This window comes from Dendrobates tinctorius, unplaced genomic scaffold, assembly GCF_039654945.1.
Source record: "Dendrobates tinctorius isolate UK_male_01 unplaced genomic scaffold, ASM3965494v1 ptg000006l, whole genome shotgun sequence".
Lineage (NCBI taxonomy): Eukaryota > Metazoa > Chordata > Amphibia > Anura > Dendrobatidae > Dendrobates > Dendrobates tinctorius.
This window is the reverse complement of record NW_027361674.1, coordinates 12,515,803-12,543,179: the sequence shown is the minus strand read 5'-3', so window position 1 is coordinate 12,543,179 and position 27,377 is coordinate 12,515,803. Positions and strand designations below refer to the sequence as shown.

Genomic DNA, 27,377 nt, shown 5'->3' with positions numbered 1-27,377 from the left:
AAAGACAGCAGCTCATGCAAAGACAGCAGCTAGTGCAAAGACAGTAGCTAGTGCAGAGACAGCAGCACGTGCAGAGACAGTGATCCGTGCAGGGACCGTGACCCCCGCACGTAGCTCCAGTACCCACGGTGCTGATGCAGAGCCCCTGACTCCTGCTGAGAGATCTAACAAGGGAGGGAGTGTTGTTTCCCCTGGGAGAGGCTGTTGTGCTTAGACAAAAGACTCAGAGCAGAGGGGACCCCGTTTGTCCAGTACCCCTCTGCATCCTTCAGTAACCCTTGAGACCCCAGCGGAGGAGTGGAAAGACCAGAGTACAGAGAGTCTTCAGATGACAAGCACTGTTGGTGATTCGGCACCAACGTCGGAGAAGCCCGACCCTTCAATCAAGAGCCCCCTTCAGACTGATAAGTGCCTTCATAGGAAAACTCCTTATATTATTGATCGATACTGTTTATGCCTTTTTGACTGTTTTCAATACTTGTTCTCATTATACCAATACTGCACGGTTATTTTATGAGTATCAATCCCTGAAAATAAACCTCCCCTTTAACTGTTGGTCCGTTTGTTCCATGGTGACATACGCAGCACCTGCACATTACTAGTAAGATGGCCGCCGGACAATTCCTTGAGGGGAGATATGTGTCATCGTGGCTATTAGTTGCGGTGATGTGAGCTTGGAAGTATGCTCCAGCACATATAGTTAGTGCTAAAAGGATTGTTTGGGCCACTTCAGGGCCGGGTTTTATGAGCGGTCATAAGAGATGGGTGGGAATGACCGCTCACACAACCCCACCCCAGGGGCGTGTTTTGCTGAATAAAATGGAGGCCAATTGCTTCACTCAGGGTCTGTGGCTGAAGGTGTGGAGACCTCCATTGTCTATGTGCTAAAGACACTGACCTGTGTGAGTGGACCTGCTGTACTACATGGACTGTGTAATTTTTTCTGTTTGCTACTTTTTGCTGGAAAAGGCTGTTCATTTGATTTTCTACTTAGAGCAGTGTATGCCATTTGAATAAACTTGCTTGGACATTCCAGCGATACTGCTTCATGTGCCTACCTCAATAGCAGCTGAGTGAGTACAACCCCTACACTATATATATATATATAAATAATTTTTTTTTTTGTATCTATTGCATTTGTTGGTCACATACTTGCCTAGCATAGTTGCTTTTTCCCTTTCTTATTGATGAGAATAACCCCTTAGGTTATGTGCACATGTAGTTTTTTGGGTGTGCGGATTTTGTAGAGAAAACTGCAGGTAAATCCGCAGGACAAAAGTCCTGCGGTTTTACACCTCATAATGGATGAGGTGTAAAACTGCAGCGTTTCTACACCAAACAATTGACATGCTGCGGTTTGAAAACCGCGTGGAAAAAACCGCAGCATGTGCACAGCTTTTTTTTTTTTTTCCATTGGAAATAAAGGTACTGTACAACGCAGCAGAATCTGCTGCGGACCCGCAGGTGCAGAAACGCTGTGGAACTGCAGCAAAATCTGCAGTGTGCACACACCCTTAGGCTGTGTGCCCACGTTGTGTTTTTGTAAGCGTTTCCGCAGCGTTTGAGCCGGATCAGACGCTGCAGAAATGCTTAAAAGAAGCTTCACATTAAATTTAATGCGTTTTTGACTTTTTGTGCCAATGCATGCGTTTTTAAACGCTTAGAAAACGCTTACCGGCTAAAAACGCAGCATGCTCATTATTTTCCACATAGCTGCGTGTTTTTAGCCATTTCCAATGTCCCCAGAAACAGCGCGGAAAAGGCATGCGGTTTCTGGGAAGGAGTCCGGTTTTCTGAGCGTTTAAAAACGCTAACGTGGGCACATAGCCTAATCATGATTTTACCTCCCAAACTATTTATGACTTTGTAGCTCTTTCAAAGACAAGCCCAGCAATACCTTTATATCGCCAGTCCTTTCCTGCATTACTGAGAAATCAGCATTTGAATTGATATGCAAACGAGACTGAAGCTCTGTGGTAGATCTGAAGCCTTGGTCACTCCAGCTCTATTCCTTGCCCAGAGCGAACTCCTCCTGTTTGACTAACAGCCTCTACAGTATGCTGTGTGACTAATAATAATCTTTATTTTTATATAGCGCTATCATATTCCGCAGCGCTTCACAGTTTGCACACATTTTCATCTCACAATCTACACTCCCTATCAGTATGTTTTTGGAATGTGGGAGGAAACCGGAGTACGCGGAGGAAACCCACGCAAACACGGGGAGAACATACAAACTTCCTTGCAGGTGTTGTCCTTGGTGGGATTCGAACCCAGGATCCCAGCGCTGCAAGGCTGCAGTGCTAATCACCGAGCCACCGTGCCCACGGCAACTTCCAAGCAAAGGAGCTCAGTCAACCAGGAGGCAGGTGAAGTGACAGAGGATTCAGATCTACCATAGCACTTCAGCCTCATTTGTATAACAATACAGACATTGATTTCTCAGTAATGGCACAGACAAGCCATAGACAATAACTGTCAAAGGTCTGTGAGGTGTTTTCCCTGGATGAACTGGAGCACACAAAGAAAAATTATGTTCATGTGAAATTTAATTTGTACTTTATATGATGAAATGAGTAGAAAATGTTCCCTTTTTTTAATTCTGTACTAATCCACTGTGCTTAAATTTTGGACATAGTGGTTGTGGTTTAACCTTCAACTTCTGAAAGCTCCATATTTCACCTCTGATTGTTTTTCATTTATGTATTACAAGACCGCCCTCTAGTGACCAAATCCTGAAAATGCAGGCAAAAATAGTGCAAAGGGAAACTGATGATTTTTTTTCTCAGTCACTTAGAAATAAATCATGACTGACATATGCTGTCTTAACTACGGTACTTACTGTTACATGTGTATTTTAGTTTCATTTTTACAGTGAGTTAAAGTTGAATATATCTATATAAAAAAAACTGAGTGTGTATCAAGCCCCACCCACCCCACCTAGCCACACTCACTCCACACGCAAAGCCCCGTATAATAAATATCTAATCTAATATATGTATATAAAGTAAATATATAATCTATTATATATATATATATATATCTATCATAGGCACATCTTCTTGACCACAACAGGTTACACTGCCTGTGCTGTCCATCGCAACCAATCACTAAGCATCTTTCATTTCACCAAAGCTGTTTAAAAGATGAAAGCTGAGCTGTGATTGGTTGCTATGGGCAACAGTTTTCCTTGTTGACAGTTGTGGTAACTGAGGCATTTCTATGGGTTATCATCCTTCTGTAATGCTGGAAATAACACAATTTACTACCATGCTGATACAGACCACCCTCTGACACAGACTGCAGGGGGAGCCCAGAATCAGGAACTTCTTTGTCTGGTATGAAGCATCTCATTAAATTAAAAATTCAAACACTGATTGAAAAAAGAAACACAAGACAAATTTCTCCAACCCAGGTATCATTTTTAATCGGTGTAACAACGCCAACCTGCCAATGCTTGGTTCGGTTTAAACTTATTTATACAGCTACAACTAATGCCACTCTAAATTAGTCCTTCTTTACAATTTCTAACTAAATGGTATTACACTCAGGGGGCGGAGGTGCCGCACTGAAATGCTCTGTGCTGCGGGGACACTATGCCTCAACCGTGTACAGACGTGAGGGAACCTGGAGATGACATACAGGTGTATATACTATATACAGGTGAGATGACATACAGGTATATACTATATACAGGTGAGATGACATACAGGTATATACTATATACAGGTGAGATGACATAAAGGTATATACTATATACAGGGGAGATGACATACAGGTACAGTATATATTATACACAGGAGGAGATTGTTAGGCATTGGGATCCTTCTTCTGCACAGGATGGATTCCAAGCCTTGTCTCCCTCTGAGGTCTCCCATTCTTGCCCAGACTCATGCTGTGCGCTGTTTCTGCTGCCTCTCCAGGTTCAGCTATAGTAACTGGCCATAGACAGCGGCGAGCAGTCATTCCTGAGGCTAAGTCCAGGATTTACCCTACTGAGCATGCTTGTGAGGTGGCAACCTCTCATTGGTGATCGGTTGTCAGCTTCTCAGGTCCTGCGGTGGATCCAGATTGGCCCACGAGCAAGGTCCTAACTGACTGGAACGTATTAAAGGTTCTCTGGGCCACCCGGCGGTGCGCTAGGATCATACATATTTGCGTTGTGTGCTTGGGGCTTCGGCTAGCCTCTAATGGCCTGTGTCTGTGAGTATTCATTAGCTGTTCCTTTTGAGGCAGGTTATCCTCTACACAGGGCAAAGTCTGGCCACGTGCTGGTGCATGCTTCAATTAGTACAAGGCACAGTCTAGCTGCACGCTGTGGCACACACCTGTTAGCGCGTGCTGTACATAGAGCACAGTTTGTACACGTGCTATGAAACATTTCTTCCTTACCTCTCTGTGGAGTAACAGGGCTGGTTCTTTATGTTCAGTTCACACTGCGTGACGTATACAGTGGGGCAAAAAAGTATTTAGTCAGTCAGCAATAGTGCAAGTTCCACCACTTAAAAAGATGAGAGGCGTCTGTAATTTACATCATAGGTAGACCTCAACTATGGGAGACAAACTGAGAAAAAAAAATCCAGAAAATCACATTGTCTGGTTTGTTTTTTTTTTCATTTTATTTGCATATTATGGTGGAAAATAAGTATTTGGTCAGAAACAAAATTTCATCTCAATACTTTGTGATATATCCTTTGTTGGCAATGACAGAGGTCAAACGTTTTCTGTAAGTCTTCACAAGGTTGCCACACACTGTTGTTGGTATGTTGGCCCATTCCTCCATGCAGATCTCCTCTAGAGCAGTGATGTTTTTGGCTTTTCGCTTGGCAACACGGACTTTCAACTCCCTCCAAAGGTTTTCTATAGGGTTGAGATCTGGAGACTGGCTAGGCCACTCCAGGACCTTGAAATGCTTCTTACGAAGCCACTCCTTCGTTGCCCTGGCGGTGTGCTTTGGATCATTGTCATGTTGAAAGACCCAACCACGTTTCATCTTCAATGCCCTTGCTGATGGAAGGAGGTTTGCACTCAAAATCTCACGATACATGGCCCCATTCATTCTTTCATGTACCCGGATCAGTCGTCCTGGCCCCTTTGCAGAGAAACAGCCCCAAAGCATGATGTTTCCACCACCATGCTTTACAGTAGGTATGGTGTTTGATGGATGCAACTCAGTATTCTTTTTCCTCCAAACACGACAAGTTGTGTTTCTACCAAACAGTTCCAGTTTGGTTTCATCAGACCATAGGACATTCTCCCAAAACTCCTCTGGATCATCCAAATGCTCTCTAGCAAACTTCAGACGGGCCCGGACATGTACAGGCTTAAGCAGTGGGACACGTCTGGCACTGCAGGATCTGAGTCCATGGTGGCGTAGTGTGTTACTTATGGTAGGCCTTGTTACATTGGTCCCAGCTCTCTGCAGTTCATTCACTAGGTCCCCCCCGCGTGGTTCTGGGATTTTTGCTCACCGTTCTTGTGATCATTCTGACCCCACGGGGTGGGATTTTGCGTGGAGCACCAGATCGAGGGAGATTATCAGTGGTCTTGTATGTCTTCCATTTTCTAATTATTGCTCCCACAGTTGATTTCTTAACTCCAAGCTGGTTGGCTATTGCAGATTCAGTCTTCCCAGCCTGGTGAAGGGCTACAATTTTGTTTCTGGTATCCTTTGACAGCTCTTTGGTCTTCACCATAGTGGAGTTTGGAGTCAGACTGTTTGAGGGTGTGCACAGGTGTCTTTTTATACTGATAACAAGTTTAAACAGGTGCCATTACTACAGCTAATGAGTGGAGGAAAGAGGAGACTCTTAAAGAAGAAGTTACAGGTCTGTGAGAGCCAGAAATCTTGATTGCTTGTTTCTGACCAAATACTTATTTTCCACCATAATATGCAAATAAAATGAAAAAAAAACAGACAATGTGATTCTCTGGATTTTTTTTATTTCTCAGTTTGTCTCCCATAGTTGAGGTCTACCTATGATGTAAATTACAGACGCCTCTCATCTTTTTAAGTGGTGGAACTTGCACTATTGCTGACTGACTAAATACTTTTTTGCCCCACTGTAACTCGGTGTACTAGCCTTAGGTGCTCTGTAGCATTGTACCGCTTCGTGGAGCAACAGAGAGCAGTAACTTGGCTTTCAGTTCACACTGTGTGCAGTTAACCCAGTGTGCTTTTTGTGAACGCTTGCAGTGCAGCACCGCCACTGCTCACTTTAGCTGCGGTTTTACACCTCTGCACGGTGGACCAGAGGTTTGCGAACGCACTAAATTATATTTTATTTAGTGCATTTCACCAACCCTAACAGATGACATACAGGTATATACTATATACAGGGGGAGATGACATACAGGAGAAGATAACATACAAGTGTATACTACAGTCATATGTAAAAGTTTGGGCACCCCTATTAATGTTAACCTTTTTTCTTTATAACAATTTTGGTTTTTGCAACAGCTATTTCAGTTTTATATATCTAATAACTGATGGACTCAGTTATATTTCTGGATTCAAATGAGGTTTATTGTACTAACAGAAAATGTGCAATCTGCATTTAAACAAAATTTCACCAGTGCAAAAGTATGGGCACCCTTATCATTTTCTTGATTTGAACACTCCTAACTACTTTTTACTGACTTCCTGAAGCACTAAATTGGTTTTGTAACCTCATTGAGCTTTGAACTTCATAGCCAGGTGTATCAAATCATGAGAAAAGGTATTTAAAGTGGCCACTTGCAAGTAGTTCTCCTATTTGATTCTCCTATGAAGAGTGGCATCATGGGCTCCTCAAAACAACTCTCAAATGATCTGAAAACAAAGATTATTCAACATAGCTTTTCAGGGGAAGGATACAAAAAGTTGTCTCAGAGATTTAACCTGTCAGTTTCCACTGTGAGGAACATAGTAAGGAAATGGAAGAACACAGGTACAGTTCTTGTTAAGCCCAGAAGTGGCAGGCCAAGAAAAATATCAGAAAGGCAGAGAAGAAGAATGGTGAGAACAGTCAAGGACAATCCACAGACCACCTCCAAAGACCTGCAGCATCATCTTGCTGCAGTTGCTGTCACTGTGCATCGGTCAACAATACAGCGCATGCATAACGCCTTTTTGTATGACCAAACAACTCAATCTTTGTTTCATCAGTCCACAGGACCTTCTTCCAAAATGTAACTGGCTTGTCCAAATGTGCTTTTGCATACCTCAGGCGACTCTGTTTGTGGCGTGCTTGCAGAAACGGCTTCTTTCGCATCACTCTCCGATACAGCTTCTCCTTGTGCAAAGTGCGCTGTATTGTTGACCGATGCACAGTGACACCATCTGCAGCAAGATGATGCTGCAGGTCTTTGGAGGTGGTCTGTGGATTGTCCTTGACTGTTCTCACCATTCTTCTTCTCTGCCTTTCTGATATTTTTCTTGGCCTGCCACTTCTGGGCTTAACAAGAACTGTACCTGTGTTCTTCCATTTCCTTACTATGTTCCTCACAGTGGAAACTGACAGGTTAAATCTCTGAGACAACTTTTTGTATCCTTCCCCTGAGAAGCTATGTTGAATAATCTTTGTTTTCAGATCATTTGAGAGTTGTTTTGAGGAGCCCATAATGCCACTCTTCATAGGAGAATCAAATAGGAGAACTACTTGCAAGTGGCCACTTTAAATACCTTTTCTCATGATTTGATACACCTGGCTATGAAGTTCAAAGCTCAATGAGGTTACAAAACCAATTTAGTGCTTCAGGAAGTCAGTAAAAAGTAGTTAGGAGTGTTCAAATCAAGAAAATGATAAGGGTGCCCATACTTTTGCACCGGTGAAATTTTGTTTAAATGCAGATTGCACATTTTCTGTTAGTACAATAAACCTCATTTGAATCCAGAAATATAACTGAGTCCATCAGTTATTAGATATATGAAACTGAAATACCTGTTGCAAAAACCAAAATTGTTATAAAGAAAAAAGGTTAACATTAATAGGGGTGCCCAAACTTTTACATATGACTGTATATACAGGGGAGATGACATACAGGTATATGCTATATACAGGAGGAGATGACATACAGGTATATACTATATACAGGAGAAGATGACAACAAGTGTATACTATATATGGGAGATGACATACAGGTATATACTATATGCAGAAGGAGATGACATACAGGTATATACTATTTACAGGGGAGATGACATACAGGTATATACTATATACAGGAGGAGATGACACACAAGTATACGTTATATACAGGGGAGATGGCATACAGGTATATATTATATACAGGAGGAGATGACATACAGGTTTTTACTATATACAGGAGGAGATGACACACAGGTATACACTATAAACAGGAGGAGATGACATAAAGCGACAATTTAAGTGCAATATTATAATTTGTTATAACTAACCCCAGTCAGTTACTATGCCAGGCTCTTCAGCTAATTATATACACTGCTCAAAAAAAATAAAGGGAACACTAAAATACCACATCCTAGATATGACTGAATGAAATATTCCAGTTGCAAATCTTTATTCATTACATAGTGGCATGCAGTGAGAACAATAAAACATAGGAATGATTAATGTAAATCAAAATTAATATCCCATGGAGGTCTGGATTTGGAAGGATACTGAAAATCAAAGTAGAAAATCAAATTACAGGCTGATCCAATTTCAGTAGAAATGCTTGAAGACAAGGAAATGATGCTCAGTAGTGTGTGTGGCTTCCACGTGCCTGTATCACCTCCCTACAATGCCTGGGCATGCTACTGATGAGGTGGTGGATGCTCTCCTGAGGGATCTCCTCCCCGACCTGGATTAAAGCTTCAGTCAACTCCTGGACAGTCTGTGGTGCAACGTGATGTTGGTGGATGGAGCGAGACATGATGTCCCAGATGTGCTCAATCGGATTTAGGTCTGGGGAACGGGCGGGCCAGTCCATAGCTTCAATGCCTTCATCTTGCAGGAACTGCTGACACAATCCAGCCATATGAGGTCTGGCACTGACGTGCATTAGGAGGAACCCAGGGCCAATCGCACCAGCATATGGTCTCACAAGGGGTCTGAGGATCTCATCTTGGTACCTAATGGCAGTCAGGCTACCTCTGGCGGGCACATGGAGGGCTGTGCGGCCCTCCAAAGAAATGCCACCCCACACCATTACTGACCCACTGCCAAACCTGTCATGCTGAAGGATGTTGCAGGCAGCAGATCGCTCTCCACTGCATCTGTCACATGTGCTCAGTGTGAACTTGCTTTCATCTGTGAAGCGCACATGGCGCCAGTGGCGAATTTGCCAATCCTGATGTTCTGTGGCAAATGCCAAGCATCCTGCACGGTGTTGGGCTGTGAGCACATCCCCCATCTGTGGACGTCAGCCCCTCAGACCATCCTCATGTAGTTGGTTTCTAACCGTTTGTGCAGACACATGCACATTTGTGGCCTGCTGGAGGTCATTTTGCAGGGCTCTGGCAGTGTTCCTCCTTGCACAAAGGCAGAGGTAGCAGTCCTGCTGCTGGGTTGTTGCCCTCCTACGGCCCCCTCCACATCTATTGGTGTACTGTCCTGTCTCCTGGTAGCGCCTCTACTCTCTGGACACTACGCTGACAGACACAGCAAACCTTCTTGCCACAGCTCGCATTGATGTGCCATCCTGCATGAGCTGCACTACCTGAGCCACTTGTGTGGGTTGTAGAGTCTGTCTCATGCTACCATGATTGTGAAAGCACAATCAAAAGTGACCAAAACATCAGCCAGAAAACATTGGTACTGAGATGTGGTCTGTGTTCCCCACCTGCAGAACCACTCCTTTATTGAGGGTGTCTTGATGATTGACAATCAATTTCACATGCTGTTGTGCAAATGGAATAGACAACAGATGGAAATTATTGGCAATCAGTGTTGCTTCCTAAGTGGACAGTTTAAGTTCACAGAAGTTTGATCCAACTGGAGTTATATTCTGTTTTTTGTTTCCTTTATTTTTTTCGAGCAGTGTATAATAATAATAATAATAATCTTTATTTATATAGCGCCAACATATTCCGCAGCGCTTTACAGTTTAACAGTTTCAAAACACAAGTCATAAGTAACAACGCTAACAATACAATAATTAAAGCAAAATAAGACGACCCTGCTCGTGAGAGCGTACAATCTACAATGAGGTGAGGGAGATACAGAGTACAGGTGTATATTACAAATTCTGATTTGGCTTTTATCCTAAGGGTATGTGCACACGCAGTGAAACCTGCTGCGTTTCCGCAGCGGTTTTAGCTCTGCGGAAACGCAGCAGATTCTGCTGCGTTGTACAGTACCTTTATTTCCAATGGGAAAAAAAAAAACCGCTGTGCACATGCTGCAGATTTTTGCACGCGGTTTACAATCCTCAGCATGTCAATTGTTTGGTGCAGAAACACTGCAGGCTTACACCTCATCGATTATGAGGTGTAAAACCGCAGGACTTTTGTCCTGCGGATTTACCTGCGGTTTTCTCTCCAAAATCTGCACACCCAAAAAACTGCGTGTGCACATAGCCTTAGTCATATTACAAGACCCGTTAAAGGGTTGATTGTGACGTGTAGGACCGCTACTACCAACAGGTGGCGCTATAGAGTTCAAGTCCTCTTTTTCTCTGAAGAGGCAATTTGCATATTACAAAGTTGCTTATTTTCATGTATATTGATTTATGGGATGCATAAAAAACACATGGTATATCTGTTTCTATGAAGCGCTACAAAAATTTGGAGGCTACAGGTAGAGGAAGGGGAAGAATACAGCAAAAGTTATCCCATGTCAGTGGCTTTTGCATCATAGTTTTTCGTTTTTCAATCCTTGACAAATTCATAAACTCGCTCCAGTATTCAACATGTGACAGTGGTATTATTATTTTCGCTATGCTCTGTCATTACTCCACAATAATGTCTTACCTTATCGTCTCCGCGGCTGTCAGACAGGTCATAGTAGTGTCTGGGGGGAAAAAGTAGAATTAATGAGTTATGAAGTGCAAGCACTTTACTGGTGTAAGGGCGATTCCAGGGTCTGGAGTTTTCTGTCTGTTTGTCTATATTTTGCAGTGTAATAGCTCGGATCTCTTCTGATTAAGAAGTTGAGTAATCATAAACCTTTGTGGCAATCTCTAGGACATCAGTGGGTGTCTGACTACCGTGATCCCAGAATAACTAGAACAAAAAAGATCATGGTAAATTGTCATGTTATTTCTACTCGTATGACTTCTGTGTCAATATCAGAAGGATACAAAGCAGATAGTGTCTGTTGCAGATTTCAGCTTTCAGCAGAATCAAATTGAAGGCATTGTGGGGGGAATAAACTGTTTTATTTGGGACATACAGCAACTGTTACTTACATCATAGAGGATTAAAGGAGAAACAACACAAAAGAGGTCACATAGTACAGTATTAATAAACATATACAGTGCACTTCACATACAGAATAAGCCTGCAGCTGTTGTATACTACAACATTGACAAACTGCTTTCCTAGGGTTTCTGCAACTCTGATTTAGAAATTAGTAGGTTATAAAGAGGTGCCTAAGAAGATAGATAGATAGATAGATATATATCTATATCTATCTATCTATCTCTATCCTTTCTAAAATCTGGTCTGTCTGGGAAAACCAATAGTGTCTTGCAAGTCAAAGTTCAATCTATCCATCTAAACAGTAACTGTAGCTAAGCGATCTCCTAGTATTGTACTGATGTAATTATTAATATTTATTTATATACAGTAGCACCATTGATTCCATGGTGCTGTACATGAGAATGGGTTACATACAAATTACAGATATCACTTCCAGTAAACAAACCACAATAACAGACTGATACAGAGGGAAGAGGATCCTGCCCTTGCGGACTTACATTCTACAGGGTGGTGGGGAAGGAGACAGTAGGTTGGGGGGTTGCGGCAGCTCCGGTTTTGTTGAGGCGGTAGCTCCAGTAGTGGTGAGGAAGCAGCGGGGTTATTGCAGGCTTTCTTGAAGAGGTGGGTTTTCAGGTTCCGTCTGAAGGATCCGAATGTGGTTGATAGTTGGACGTGTTGGGCTACAGAATTCTAGAGGATGGGGGATATTCAGGAGAAGTCTTGGAGGCGATTAGGTGAGGAGCGACTAAGTGTGGAGGAGAGCAGGAGGTCTTTGGAGGACCAGAGATTACATGAGGGAAGATATCGGGAGATTAGTTTAGAGATATGGATGAGACGGGTTATGGATGGCTTTGTAGGTCAGTATTAGTAATTTGAACTGGATACCTTGAAGGAATGGGAGCCAGTGAAGAGATTTGCAGAGGAGTTGTGAAGAGAGATGAATCGGTCGGGCAGCAGAGTTAAGGATGGACTGGAGAGGTGCGAAAATGTTAGCAGGGAGGCCACAGGAAAGGATGTTGCCGTAGTCGAGGTGGGAGATGATGAGGGCATGCACAAGCATTTTAGTAGATTGAGGGTTGAGGAAAGGATGGATTCTGGAGATATTTTTGAGCTGGAGGTGACAGGAGGTGGAAAGAGCTTGGATGTGTGGTTTGAAGGACAGGGCAGAGTCAAGGGTTACTCCAAGGCAGCAGACTTCCAGTACGGGGGAAAGTGTGATGTCATTAATTGTGATAGATCAGGTAAGGAAGATCTGTGAGATGGAGGAAAGATGATGAGTTCAGATTTGTCCACATTGAGTTTGAGGAAGCGAGAGGAGAGGGAGCAGATGGCTGATAGACACTCCGGGATTCTGGACAGCAGAGAGGTGATGCCTGGGCCAGAGAGGTAGATCTGAGTCATCATCATACAGGTGGTACTGGAATCCATGTGACCTTGAGTTGTCCCAGGTCAAGTGTATAGATTGAAAAGAGTAGGGGTCCTAGAACAGAGCCTTGGGGGACTCCAACAGAGAAAGGGTGGGATGATGAGGTAGTGTGGGAGATGCTGAATGTGCGATTGGAAAGGTATGAGGAGATCCAGGATAGGGCGAGGTCTTTCATGCCAAAGTAGGAGAGGATTTGTAGTAGGAGGCAGTGGTCAACTGTGTCGAAAGCAGAGGACAGGTCTAAAAGGAGTATAGAGTATTGTCCGTTAGCTTTGGCTGTAAGTAGGTCGTTAGTAATTTTAGTCAGGGCAGTCTCTGTGGAATGATGGGGATGTAAACCAGATTGTAGATTGTCAAAGAGCAAGTTAGGTGGGAGGAAAGTTCAGCGTGGACGTGCTTCTCCAGGAGTTAGGAAGCGAAAGGGAGCAGCGATATGGACGATAGCTGGACATAGCGGTAGGGTCAAGAGTTGGCTATTTAAGGATTGGTGTGATTGTGGCATGTTTGAAAGCAGAAGGGAAGGTACCAGAAGTTAGTGATAGGTTGAAGAGGTGGGTTAGGGATGGGGATAAGTGTTGGGGAGGAGGTGAGGTGGGATGGGATGGGGTCTAGTGCACAAGTCCCCCAAGGCGCAGGTGGTCTTTTCATCCATCCTCCCGGTTGATGGCCATGGAACAAGGAGGTGCAATAGGATTCTGCAGGTGAACAACTGCCACATTGATGGTGCCGTCAGCAAGGATTTGGATTTCTGGATCAAGGAGATAATTACCTATATGATGGACTACTTGCTAGAGATGGGGTGCACCTTACGAAGACTGGAAAACATGTATTTGGAAGTCGCCTTGCTACACATCAGGAGAACTTTAAACTAGAACAATGTGGGAAGGGAAGCAAAAGGATAGAAAAAGCCAAACACCTGACAAATACTATTGAGAACTTTGCTATTAGAAGTGAAAAGGAAGAACAAAGACAAAAAAAAATCTAAATAATAAAAATATTGGAGAAAGAGAAACCAATCACAAACTATACAAATGCACAAAGCATGGGCAACAAACAAGGAGAACTGGAACTACTAACGCAGGAAAAGAAATATGATGTCATTGGAATCACCGAAACTTGGTGAGACGATACACATGACTTGAATACAACTTATTTGCGAGAGACAGACTTGATAAACGATGTAGTGTCGCATTGTATGTTAGAAAAGCATATATCTGCACAGAGATCCGAGCTTCAGAGACTGGGAGTTCTGCAGAAACTGAGTAAGAATACTAGGAGAGAACAATGGAAATGACACCATTGTAGGCATTTACTACAGGTCGCCTGTGCAAGCTGAAGATATGGATGAACTCTTTATGCATTAAATGGCCAAGATCTCCAAAAAATATGACATAGTTGAAATATCCCATGACCACTATCCAGACATTTGTTGGGAATTTCTCTCAGGCAAAACTACCATGTCAAGCAAATTCTTCTCCTCCCTTGCTGAAACCTTTATCTTCCAAAAGGCATGGGAGAAAACAAGGGGATCTACTACCTTGAATCTAATCCTTATAAACTGGGAGAAAATTGTTGAGGAGGTAGAGTGGCTGGGACCCTAGGAGGTAGCGACCATGCTATTTTAGAATTTTGTATAACTAGAGGAGGAAGACCTGTGAAGACTCAACTTCAACGTTAGATTTCAGAAAGGCAGATTAAGGGACTCTGAAAGAATCGGAGGAATTCAATGGCTGGATATCCTTAAGGACAAAATTGTCCAGGAAGGATGGGAAATTTTGAAAAATGACAATCGTTAACAATTTTGAAAAGAGGGAAGAATAGGAAGCATTTAAAGAAACCAGGATGGATGAACACAGAACTTAAACATGTGCTAAAAAGGGAGAAATGTTTATCAAATGTAAAGAGGGAGGCATATCTAAAGAATATAATTCTGTCTGCAGAGCCTGCAGGGGATGCATCAGATTAGCTAAAGCTGACAATGAATTAAGGCTTGCAAGAGACATCAAAAACAATGAGAGGATTTTGGGGATATGTCTAAAGTAAAAGAAAAGTCAAAGATGATATAGGATTTTTACAAGATGAAAATTATAAAATGGTAAAGGATGTTGAGAATGTCGAACTTTTAAACTACTATTTTGTATCTGATTTCTATCAGAAAGGAAATGTAACATCAACTGATCTTCACTGTCCTATTAGAAGAATCCAGACTATTCCTTTATCTATAAACAGAAAGATAGTGAGGGAATACTTAGCTAACATTAATGAATTCAAGTCTCCAGGTCCAGATGAATTGCACCCCAGAGTACTGAAGGAGATGGCAGAAGAAATTTTTGAACCACTCTCCATAATCTTTGAAACTTCTTGGAGATCAGGAGAAGTCCCAGAAGACTGGAGAAGAGCAAATGTTATCTTCAAAAAGGGGAAGAAGGTGGACCAAGGGAACTATAGGCCAGTGAGTCTGACTTCTATAACAGGAAAGATCTTTGAACAAATTATTAAACAACATGTATGTACATACCAGGATAAGAATGAAGTGATTAACCAGAGTCAGCATGGGTTTGTAACTAATAAGTCATGTCAGACTAACTTAATTTCCTATGACAGAATCACTGACTGGGTGGATCAGGGAAATGCTGTATATATAATATATGTTGACTTCAGCAAAGCATTTGACAAAGTATCTCACACCATCCTTACTGAAAAAATAACTGAGTATGGAATGGACAAGGCAACTGTTAGGTGGATTCATAACTGGCTTAGTGACCGGACCCAAAGAGTGATTGTAAATGGCTGCACATTCAGTTGGAAGACTGTCTCAAGTGGGGTACCACAGGGCTCTGTTCTGGGCCCTGTATTGTTCAACATCTTTATCAATGATTTAGATGAAGGAATTGAGGGGAAACTGATTAAATTTGCTGATGACACAAAGTTAGGAGGGATAGCTAATACTAGAGAAGAGAGAGGATTCAAAAAGATATAAATAAACTGGAGCAGTGGGCAGCAACTAACAGAATGGTTTTTAACCGCTTACCTACAATTGACGTAATATTCCATCCATGTGACCCTGGACCTAATTACCATGGACGGAATATTACGTCACCGCGATCAGCGGCGCCCACGTGGTGAGCGCCGCTGATCGCGGCCGAGTGTCAGCTAATTATCATAGCTGACACCCGGCACAATGTGTCAGGGGCAGTCACAGACCGCCCCGACACGTTAACCCCTTGCACACCGCGATCAAACACGATCCCGGTGTACCGGGGGTTAAAGGGAAGCATCGGTAGGGAGGGGGCTCCCTCCGTGCTTCCCTGAGCCCCCACGGCAGCGCAATGTGCAGCGCTGCTGCGGGGGACTCCTTTCCTGCAGGTCCCCGGATCCAATATGGCGACGGGGGCCTGCAGGAAGCTGGCTTCCTCAGTGCCTGCAAAGCGCAGGCATGAGGAAGCCTGTGCAGTGCCTGTGACAGATCGGTGATCTGTGATGTGACAGATCAACGATCTGTCACAGGACAGTTATGTCCCCCCTGGGACATTGTAATAAAATGAAAAAAAAGTGTAAAAATAATTAAAAAAAATCGCTAAATAAATGCCCCAATAAATTCATTTTTTGGAAATAAAAAAAAACACACAATAAAAGTACACATTTGGTATCGCCGCGTCTGTAACGACCCGCCCTATAAAACTGTCCCAATAGTTAACCCCTTAAAAAATAAAAATAAAAAACGAAGCAAAAAATAATAATTTATTATCATACCGCCGAACAAAAGTGCAATAACGCGCGATCAAAAAGACGCATATAAATATCCATGGTACCGCTGAAAATGTCATCTTGTCCCACAAAAAACGAGCTGGCATACAGCATCATCAGCGAAAAAATAAAGTTATAGCTCGCAGAATAAAGTGATGCAAAAATAATTTTTTATATAAAATTGTTTTCATTGTATAAAGGCGCCAAAACATAAAAAAACGACCTAAATGAGGTATCGCTGTAACCGTACTGACCCGAAGAATAAAACAGCCTTATAAATTTTACAGCACCCGGAACGGCGTAAACGCACCACCCAAAAATTCATGAACCACTGGTTTTTGTAAATTCTGCGTCCCAAAAAACAAAATAAAAAGCGATCAAAAAATGTCACATGCCCGAACATGATACCAATAAAAGCGTCAACTCGTCCCGCAAAAAATAAGACCTCACATGACTCTCGGTGGGTCAAAATATGGAAAAATTATAGCTCTCAATATGTGGTGATGCAAAAACTATTTTTACAATAAAGCGTCTTTTAGCGTGCGACAGCCGCCAAACATAAAAACCGCCATAAATAGTAAATCAAACCCCCTGTTATCATCCCCTTAGTTAGGGAAAAATAATAAAATAAAAAAAATGTATTTCCATTTTCCCGTTAGGGTTAGAATTGGGGGTTTCCACTATTTGCGCACATCAGGTGCTCTCCAAACGCAACATGGCGTCTGATCTCAATTCCAGCCAATTCTGCGTTGAAAAAGTCAAATGGTGCTCCTTCCCTTCCAAGCTCTGCCATGCACCCAAACAGTGTTTTACCCCCTCATATGGGGTATCAGCCTACTCAGGACAGTTTGCAAAACAACTTTTGGGGTCCTATTTCTCCTGTTGCCCTTAGGAAAATAAAAATTTGGGGGCAAAAATATCATTTTTGTGGAAAAAAATATTTTTTTATTTTCACGCCTGGGCGTTATAAACTTCTGTGAAGCACTTGGGGGTTCAAAGTTCTCACCACACATCTAGATAAGTTCCTTAGGGGGTCTAGTTTCCAAAATGGTGTCATTTGTGGGGGGGTTTCCACTGTTTTGGTACATCAGGGGTTTTCCAATCGCGACATCATTTCCGATCTCAATTCCAGCCAAAAACGTCAAATGGCGCTGCTTCCCTTCTGAGCTCTGCCATGCGCCCAAATAGTGGTTTACCCCCACATGTGGGGTATCGGCGTACTCAGGACAAATTGCACAATAACTTTTGGGGTCCTGTTACCCTTGGGAAAATAAAAATTGGGGTGAAAAGATCATTTTTGGAAAAAATATGATTTTTTTTAATTGTACCGCTGTACGTTATAAACTTCTGTAAAGCCCTTGTGGGTTCAAAGTTCTCACCACATATCTAAATAAGTTCCTTGGGGGGTCTAGTTTCCAAAATGGGGTCACTTGTAGGGGGTTTCCACTGTTTAGGTACATCAGGGACTCTCCAAACGTGACATGGCATCCGATCTGAATTCCAGCCAATTTTGCATTGAAAAAGTCAAACGGCGCTCCTTCCATTCTGAGCTGTGCCATGCGCCGAAACAGTCGTTCCCCCCCCACATATCAGGTATCAGCGTACTCAGGACAAATTGCACAATAACTTTTGCAGTCCAATTTCTCCTGTTACCCTTGGTAAAATAAAAAAAAATTGAACCTGAAGTTTGTTTTTTTTTTGCGAAAAAAAGTTAGATGTTCGTTTTTTTTTTTTTTTGTTTTTTTTAAATATTCAAAAAAATTCCTGTGACGCACCTAAAGGGTTAATAAACTTCTTGAATGTGGTTTTGAGCACCTTAAGGGGTGCAGTTTTTAGAATGGTGTCACTTTTGGGTATTTTCTATAATATAGACCCCTCAAAGTGGCTTCAAATGTGATGTGGTCCTAAAAATAAAATGGTGTTGTAAAAATGAGAAATCGCTGGTCAACTTTTAACCCTTATAACTTCCTAACAAAAAAAAAATTTTGGTTCCAAAATTGTGCTGATGTAAAGTAAACATGTGGGAAATGTTAGTCATCAAGTTTGTGTGCTGTATCTCTGTGATTTAAGGGCATAAAAATTCAAAGTTGGAAAATTTCCGTTTTTCTCACAAACGCAAATTATATGAATTTTACCACTATCATGAAGTACAATATGTCACGAGAAAACAATGTCCGAATCACCGGGATCCATGGAAGCGTTTCAGAGTTATTACCTCATAAAGGGACAGTGGTCAGAATTGTAAAAATTGGCCCTGGAGTTAACATGCAAACCACCCTTGGTAGTGAAGGGGTTAAAAGGGGGAAAAATGCAAAGTACTATATCTGGGCAATTAAAACGAAAAAAGCATTTATAGAATGGGAGGAATAGGGCTAAGCAACAGCACATGTGAAAAAGACTTGGGTATACTAATAGGTCATAAACTAAACATGAGTCAACAGTGTGATGCAGCAGCAAAAAGGCAAATACAATTCTGGGATGTATTAACAGAAGCATATAGTCTAGATCACGTGAAGTCATTATCCCTCTCTACTCCTCTTTGGTCAGACCTCATCTGGAATACTGTGTCCAGTTTTGGGCACCACATTTTAAAAAACACATCAACAAACTGGAGCAAGTTCAGAGAAAAGTGACCAGAATGTTGACCGGTCTGCAAATCCTGTCTTATGAGGAAAGGTTGCAAGATTTGGGAATGTTTAGCTTGCAGAAGAGAAGACTGAGAGGAGACTTAATAGCGGTCTGCAAATATCTGAAGGGCTGTCACATTGTAGAAGGATCATCTTTATTTTCATTTGCACAAGGAAAGACTAGAAGCAATGGGATGAAAATGAATGGGAGGAGACACTGATTAGAAAAAAACCTTTTTACAGTGAGGGTGATCAATGAGTGGAACAGGCTGCCACGAGAGGTGGTGATTTCTCCTTCAATGAAAGTCTTCAAACAGAGGCTGGACAGACATCTGTCTGGGACGATTTAGTGAGTCCTGCTTTGAGCAGGGGGTTGGACCAGATGACAAAGGTAGTCTGTTCCAACTCTCCCATTCTATGATTCTAAGTGGTGAGGTGTGATTTGGAGAGGAGACAATTAAGCTCCCCTTCAGTGAGGTTGGAGAGGGAGGTTAGGGAATGCATGTGTACTATGATATCCTGTCCTTACAGCCCCTCTCTAATGTAATTCTTGTGACTTAAATCTGTCTACAAAATGCGAGTGTTACATAGAAGTGAGGTATTTGTCCAAAGCAAGTCACTGCTATGGCAGAGTCACCAAACGAGTTAGACTGGTGACCTCCTCTCTCCACAGTTACAAGGCAGCGCAACGGGAGTTTTTTGTTATCTGAGCTGGATTATTTACAAAGGTTGGTTCAAGAAAAAAAGTGAAAAGGTGCAAATCTTATAAAAATTTAAAAAGTAAATAAACACTGTCCACCTCTTCAATCTATTGCCTTTCCAGCGCAATTGCTCCAGTGGTCCGTGTTGGTAGTTAAAGGGGTGTTCAGGTACAAAGAAGTTATTAGCTATTCAAATGATATTTTGCATGTTGTGCTCTCCACAAAACAAAATTCCCTCTGCCCAGTACATCATCTGTCTGGAGACCCCAGTAAACATTAGATGGTTGGCCCACCCAACCAAAAAATGGCAGGTTCGGAAGATATTTATTTAATGTGTATGGTAGCCTGAAGGGTCACAAAGAGAACTGATTTTCCCTTGGGGCAAAAATGGTGATTTTTTTTTTGTTTTTTTTTCTCCTTTTTCAATTCATTAAAGCGCTTTCCCATTACTACAAAAAAAACGAAAATTAAAACTTTTTTTGTAATATCTGCACACTTAATGGTCAAAATTTATCACTGGAGGCATTTTTTTAATTCAGTGGCGTGCACTTTTTAATCTGCGAGTGCAAATTGTGACAAATTTACCAAATAGATGCACAATGACTGAGAAATTTTTCGCAACTGTCTTTAGATTTTGGTCTCTACTTGAAACTGTGGTAAGTAATTATTTTACACTATCCCTTCCCTTCAGGGGAGATGTGCCACAATATGTAACTTTTTTAAAAAGTTAGCAAATCCATTGTAGAACCTCGCACTGCTCAAACTATCCTAAGGCTATGTGCACACACTGCGGATTCATATCTGCGGAACCGCAGGTAAAATGACCTGCAGTTTTTCCTGCGGTTTTGCCCTGCAGTTTGCCACCTGGACAATGGAATAGGTGGCAAACCGCAGCAGAATCCGCAGAAACAATTGACATGCTGCAGAAAAAAAGCAGCTTTTCCGCATGTAAAAATCCGCAGCATGTGCACAGCAGAATGTTAATCCCATAGGATAACATGCTACTGTACACTGGCTGCAGTTCTGCTGCGGTCAAAACTGCAGCAGAACCGCAGCAAAAACCGCAGCGTGTGCACATGGCCGTAACAGTGGAATACGGGACAAGAAAGTAAAGCAGGCTGAAAATAATTCATAAATGTGTCAGCTTTAAAAAGCGAAGGAAATAAGCTTGGCAGACACCAAAAAAGTGTCAACACTAAAACGAAAATGTTCCCCCAATATTTCTTGCTAGGGATCTGCCTCTTTTCTTCCATACTATAGCATAATATTTACCAGATATTTATTAATCCTTATCCAGATGAGCACCCCAAATACTGTTATGAGTAAATGGGAAGGTTTTTTGGGAGAGCCTCTTCCACCTTGTATTTGGCAAGAGATCTGGAGAAATGCAGTAAAAACGTTTACATGTTACACCTACAGGAAAAACCAGTATAAACTACTCATGTTCTGGTATCATACTTCTTCCATTCTCCATAAACTCAACCCTAGTTGTTGATGTGGGAATGCAGAAGGTGAACTGCCCCATTTGTTTTGGTCATCCCCAAGTATTCTAGTCTTCTGGGAATATGTCAAGTCCTTGATTAGTAATGTCACCGGTCATCAGATCCCCTTGGGTCAAAAGTTACTTATTCAATATATCACCATTTCAACTAGGTTGTAAACTCAAGCAGCTCTTATTACATACAGTATAACAGCAGCCAGATGCTTGATAGCCTGTAAGTGGAAGTCGATTCATCACCCATCGATCACTGAACTACAGGCGCGAATACAAGATAGTCAAGGTATGGAATAGCTCACTGAATAATACTATTTCAATGCAGTTTGGACTCTGGGTTCAGAGAAACTACTAATAAAGGAACTGATAATTAGTTGCTGTGGATGATATAATAAATATAGGTTTTATTTCCTTCCCTCCCACTTCTGTCTGTGTCTTGTAGGGTCAGTGTTTTTGTTTAAGGCCAGGGTCACACTTGCAAGAAATTTGCACGAGTCTCGCATCTCAATACCCGACACTGCCACCGGCACTCGGGACCGGAACGCTCAGCTGCATAGAAATACGTGCAGCCGCACACTCCAATCTGAGTGCCGGCGGCAGTGTCGGGTATTTAGATGCGAGACTCATGCAAATTTCTTGCAAGTGTGACCCTGGCCTAAAGCTATATGTGATGTTAACTTATTACATGGTGCTTACCGTCCTTAATATTGATGACAACATTTGTTTATTGTTACAAATTGCAACCATTTTGCTATCTTAAGAAATATGTTCTTGTATTAAAGGACTTTGACTTTTTCTTTCCTGTAATACTATTTTGAAAAATGTAGTAAAAATTCAATTATAATAAAAAAGTTGCAAAATTTAGAGTAATTGTAGTCCTGTCACACACCACCCTGGAGTGATTTTATGTACTCCAGGTCTTTTTACTTAATTTTTTGTTGAGCCATTTTTTTTTTTTTTTTTTTTTTTTTTTTTTTGAAAAGTGAGACCTTTTGCACTAAAAATTAGCAAAAGAGGTGAAAGACATAAAAAAAAAGACCAGTTTTGATTTTGTAAAAAATCCAAGAAGCGTGTGCGCCATTTTTGAAGAATTTGGCACAAAAAAAGGCAGGCGGGAATGTGTCACAGCAGCGGTGACCCGGTCCGTGGCCCTGGGCGCCCAATATCAATGGCGGTGATGTTAATGGTGTTTAAAGTTTATATAAATAGTTTGTGACGCCACCCGTGGTGTTTGGCAAGTAAGATGGTAAGCCAACGATGCATACAGATCCGCTGGGACTGATGGTGTGGTGCAGCAGAGATGGTATAGCTCCCCACAGGTGGAGCTGTAGTCCCAGGGCAGTGTAGGTGCAATGGATGAGGAGAGGCGCAGAATGGTATGGATGATGTTACCCAGATGTAGCAGTGCTGGAATAACTGGAGGACACCAGAGCATGCGGTTCCAAAGCTTTACTCACTGTTTGCAGTTCACACAACTGCCTGCCTCCGTACTGTGTTCTCCAGGTCAGGGCTCCAGCCAACCTCCAGGCAGGATAGGATTCTCCCTTCCACACTCCGCCAACATGTACCTTCCTGAACAACTCCTCCAATGCACCTTTTAGGTGCGAAGCACTCCAGTACTTAGTTACCCTGGAATGCCTCTCTCTAGGTGTTCCTAGTCTTTACTTGTATGACAGGCAGCTGTAGCCTGCTCAGGGACTCCTCACTGCGTCCCAGCTCTCAATTCAGTTGCTGTTGTGTCCCAAGTCTATGATAGGAGCAAGGTGTCCTCTGGTGTCTGCCAGACATAAAGATCCAATCAACCTCGGGGACTGGGCCCCAGCCTTTGCGCTCTCTGGACTGGAAGGGTTCTCTCTTTCTCAACCTGCTTCCCACCGTCCTTCTAATCTCCTTCGTTCCGATCTGTTCTCTCTCTCTTATGGAATCTGTAGTCTTCAGTCTACGTCTTTCTCCTTCTCTTCCTTCCCTGAGGAGCTCGTTCCACTAAGACCAGTCCTCAGCCTCTCCTGACTGCCTTCCTCCACCTTGAGCTCCTCTCAGGCTGACCTGCTGTCAGCCTGCTCTCTGGGACTCACCCAACTGACCTTCTGTCAGACTGACCTGAAATCCTACACCTTCCCTCTCTTTTATATCTAACTCCACCCACCTCCCCAGCACCTCTCGTGTTACGAAGCCAGGGACCACAAAAGGCACCCTATGACCTTTCCAGCATGGAGCATGGTCAGGAGTTCCCACCTTACCTGGATGGTGGGGCACTACACCTCAGGAGAAGGTGCAGTACCTCTGTGGCGACTGAAGCCTCAGGGGCACCACACAAGCAATAAAAGTACAGCACCAATTTGTACGAATCCAGTCCATATTACAGCCCTGTTGCTATAGATCACTGCATCCCGTCTGTACAAGGAACACTGTGTCCTTTCTTCAGGTTATTTCCTAAATATGTGATTCTTGACCTTGTATCTGTCATCAAACAAGTGTCTTCAATCTCGGCAATATTTTTGTTTCTACTTCCCAAGAGCTGAGAGCGGCATTATTGTTGATCTCAACCAGATGGAAAATAACATAAGACTGTGACTTACCTGCAGTCCCAGAAGGATCATGGTCCTCTTACAGTGGACCCAAAAAAGATTTTTTTTATTACTGTTATTTTACTTAATAATTTTAGTCTCAGAATTAATTGCTGATCTTCTGACGTCATTGTCTTGAGACATTAAATCCCTATGGTGAACTATACTATTGACTGCAGCCATTAGATGACCCGGCTACATACATAACAGTTGACAGTAACTACATTGTTACTGATCTTATACAGATCCTGTGATACATCCGCTATTACACTCCAGAGCTGTATTCATAATTCTGCTGGTTGTCACTGGAAGCGGTCAACAGACGCACTAATACAAAGGGTTGTTCTCAACTTTAAAATATATTTTAAATAGGTAAAGGATGGTGGGAAAATTAAAAAAAAATATTACGGTACTTACATACTGGATCGGCTCCTCATATTCTGCACTGTGTCCTCCCCCCCCGGTCTCCTGCCTTTTTCTGCTCATGGAAAGGGGGCATCACATGATCGCTGCAGCCTTCATATTCTGTCCCAGCTAAAATAAATAATATATCGTTCGCATTGGATGGAATGTGAAGGTTGAATGACTGCAGCGGTCAGGTGAGGCCCCAAACAGAAGAACAAGCCAGGAGGTAGACACAGTAAGTAGCGGCTCTAGTCCAGTAAGTGAATATCATTCTTTTATGTTTTTTATTTTGTATTATCCCGCCACCTTTAGCCATTTAGATTGTGTTTTTTTTTTAGTAGTGGACATCCCCCTTTTAAAGGGGTTGTCTCAAAATAGCACTTCAGAAAGGCACCGCTACATGGCTTCCTACTTATACGATTTTATAACACTCGTCTGATCGAGACCTTAAATTTTGTGTTTGGGTATTTAATAAACTGTATCCATTAGAGGTACAACAACACAAGAGCAGTACCTTTTCGTTTTCTGCTGGGAGCCATCTTTATTATTTGTAAATGAATGTTCTTCATGAAACTAAAAAGGAAAAATAAGAAAGATAAAAATTGATAATTACACATTTCTATGGATTTCCATCTCCTCTGTATATGCTAAAAAGGGAAGGGAATGGACATGTGTACACTATGCATAAGCAGAAAGCTATCAATCAGTGGTGGGGGCTTGGTTGGACCAGGAGGCATGAGATACCTACTCATCTAGTGATGATCTCCTGCTAATAAAATACCAATTGTATTGAAACTACAGCACACAGCCTAGGAAATGACACATCACTGCAATTAGGCTATCTTATGCAGTCTCAGATTAAATAGCAAAAAGCTGCTGACGGATTCCCTTTAAAATGAATAATCTATTAACCTAATTAATTGAATAGTGTCAGCGGCCAGACCCCCAATAATCTGAGAGTTATTCCCTATCCTACAGATAAGAGGATAACTTTCTGTTTTGGGAATAAGGGTACCATTACACTTAGCGATGCACCAGCAATTCCGACAACGATATGGATCGCTGGTGCATCGCTAAGTGGTTGCTAGTGAGCTGCCACACAGGAAGATCTCACCAGCGACATAGCAGGGGTCGGGAGTCGCTACTTACCTGTCAGACGAGGTGATCCTGGCGTCCTCCCACCCGCCTCCACGCCTCGCTCGTCGGCGCCACAGGAAGCCCAGCAGGAAGCTGGCGACGAGGAATGGTCCAGGGAGTTCTCGTGCGACCAACGATGAGCAGCGGGGGAGCCGGTCGGAGGTAAGTATCACATGCAGCGATATCGCTGCTGCGGCACAAAATCGGTGACATTACAGCGATATTGGTAGCGATATCGCTATGTGTAACGGGGGCTTTACCCTCTATGGTTAGAGGTACCTGGATGGACATAGCCCACCTTACCATCATCTGATATTTTTCTCATAATTAACAATATTTGAAACACAACATGGATAGTGGGACGGTGTTTGGTGACATAGTGTGCTTCATCTAGTTGCAACCAATTCTGCACCCATTCTTTACACAGCAGATTTTTAGCTATATTATATTTCCCTTCACTAGGGGAATACAACTTTATTGGTGCAGCCATAAGAACCACCTGGTTCTCAGAGATGTTGCAATACATCATGTTCCTAAAATTTCCTGCCCTGTTTATGTTGAACTAATCATTTCATAATTTATAATTGGAAGCAACATGTTCATATGCTTCACTTGCAGTAAAACCAAGAAATCTGGGGAACATGTGACCCTACAGAAGAAAGCCACCCACTGTCCCTTCATCATGGAATTTACACTGAAGACAACCATGTGATCGGAAGTTTTCTAAGACCGTGAAGAAGTATCCTACAGTTCCTGGTTAGAAGTCTTGGATTCTGTATTCCGCTTGGTATTATTAATCCCTTAACAATCTTTAAGCCAGAGGCCGACAAATCATTGGTGCAACCGCGCAAGGACCAACATATTGGACTGCATAGGACCCATATAGTCTTCTTGCACAGAGGTCCTTTTCTGTGTGTGTCCACCACTGATATAGGCTTCTATAAACAGCTCTGATGTGCAGGACAACAGTGAATAACTTGGATTCCCCTGGATGCCCTCATACACATTAGATGAGAGTCGGACAAAGCTGTCAAGCTGGTGATGTGTTTGGGGAAGAGAATGATTGAAAGTCGGAATTTCAATGGCTGAGTTTTTTATTTTCAGGTGGCATAAAAGCCTGACAGAGGTGGAACAGAACAGCACCACACGCTATATAAGGGCCACTGCCAGGTAGTGCAGCTCATGTCCAGTCAAATGAATAGGAGTTGATCTGCAGTCCCCGGGAGCGGCTAGGTGTTGTCCAGGTTTGGCATGGAGTGATTTCAGATTTGTGAATCCTCACATTGCGAACAGCACATGCTGTTAGGATTCTTTGGTGCTGACACTAGAAGTGGGCGGTCACATGACCGCAATTATGCCATATGCATACTCCCAGCCACATTCCGACTAGACGTGCGCAGCCTTGTTCAATACAAGTGAATGGAGCCAGGCTGCGTAAGTCTAGTCAGATTGTGGCCAGGAGTTAGCATATCACATACTTGCAGTCACGTGCCCGCCCAGCCTCACCACTCACACTGGAGGATCCTGACAGTGTGCACAGTGAAGATTCATAAAGATTGCAGACTTTTATGCCAAACCTGAACAACCCCTTTAAATAGTGTGACCAGAGGTTTTCCACTCCGTACACTGTTTACATCCAGTTGCTGCTGCAGCTGCAAATGGCTGATCCATCGGATCACCTATTTAAAGGGGTTTTCCACTGCATTTATATTAATGAATTATCCTTTGGATAAGTCATTAATATTAAGGGGTTTTCCACTGCACACTAAGTCCCATAAAAGCCCTTAAAGTTATAGACACAATAAAAAATAGTTAATGAGAACCTTATTTCTCCAACAATAGGGGTAAAGGGCTACAGCATTTTTAATATATTAAATAATACCAAGGACATACGGTAAATAAAATAGTTT

The 27,377-nt window shown here is 42.5% G+C and overlaps 1 protein-coding gene and 1 long non-coding RNA gene across 4 annotated transcripts in view; one reads left to right on the top strand and one right to left on the bottom strand.

The window, feature by feature from the left end:
- Positions 1 to 27,377, bottom strand: part of LOC141085415 (coiled-coil domain-containing protein 170-like) — a 169,015-nt gene that overhangs the window by 124,004 nt on the left and 17,634 nt on the right. The window contains exons 2-3 of one of the 2 annotated variants that reach the window (XM_073570777.1): positions 24,845 to 24,903; positions 10,913 to 10,952 (exon numbers count right to left, since the gene is read on the bottom strand). In XM_073570777.1, the coding sequence (XP_073426878.1) occupies positions 10,913 to 10,952; positions 24,845 to 24,903 (99 nt within the window). The remainder of the gene's footprint in view (positions 1 to 10,912; positions 10,953 to 24,844; positions 24,904 to 27,377) is intronic. The other variant, XM_073570770.1, reaches the window with a different exon arrangement.
- On the top strand, positions 855 to 26,884 carry LOC141085427 (uncharacterized). 2 transcript variants are annotated; one of them, XR_012231304.1, is made up of 3 exons: positions 855 to 902; positions 995 to 1,073; positions 26,086 to 26,884. It is a non-coding gene; the product is annotated as an uncharacterized lncRNA (long non-coding RNA). The 2 variants fall into 2 exon arrangements; XR_012231307.1 differs by having other exon boundaries at positions 856 to 902; positions 1,000 to 1,073.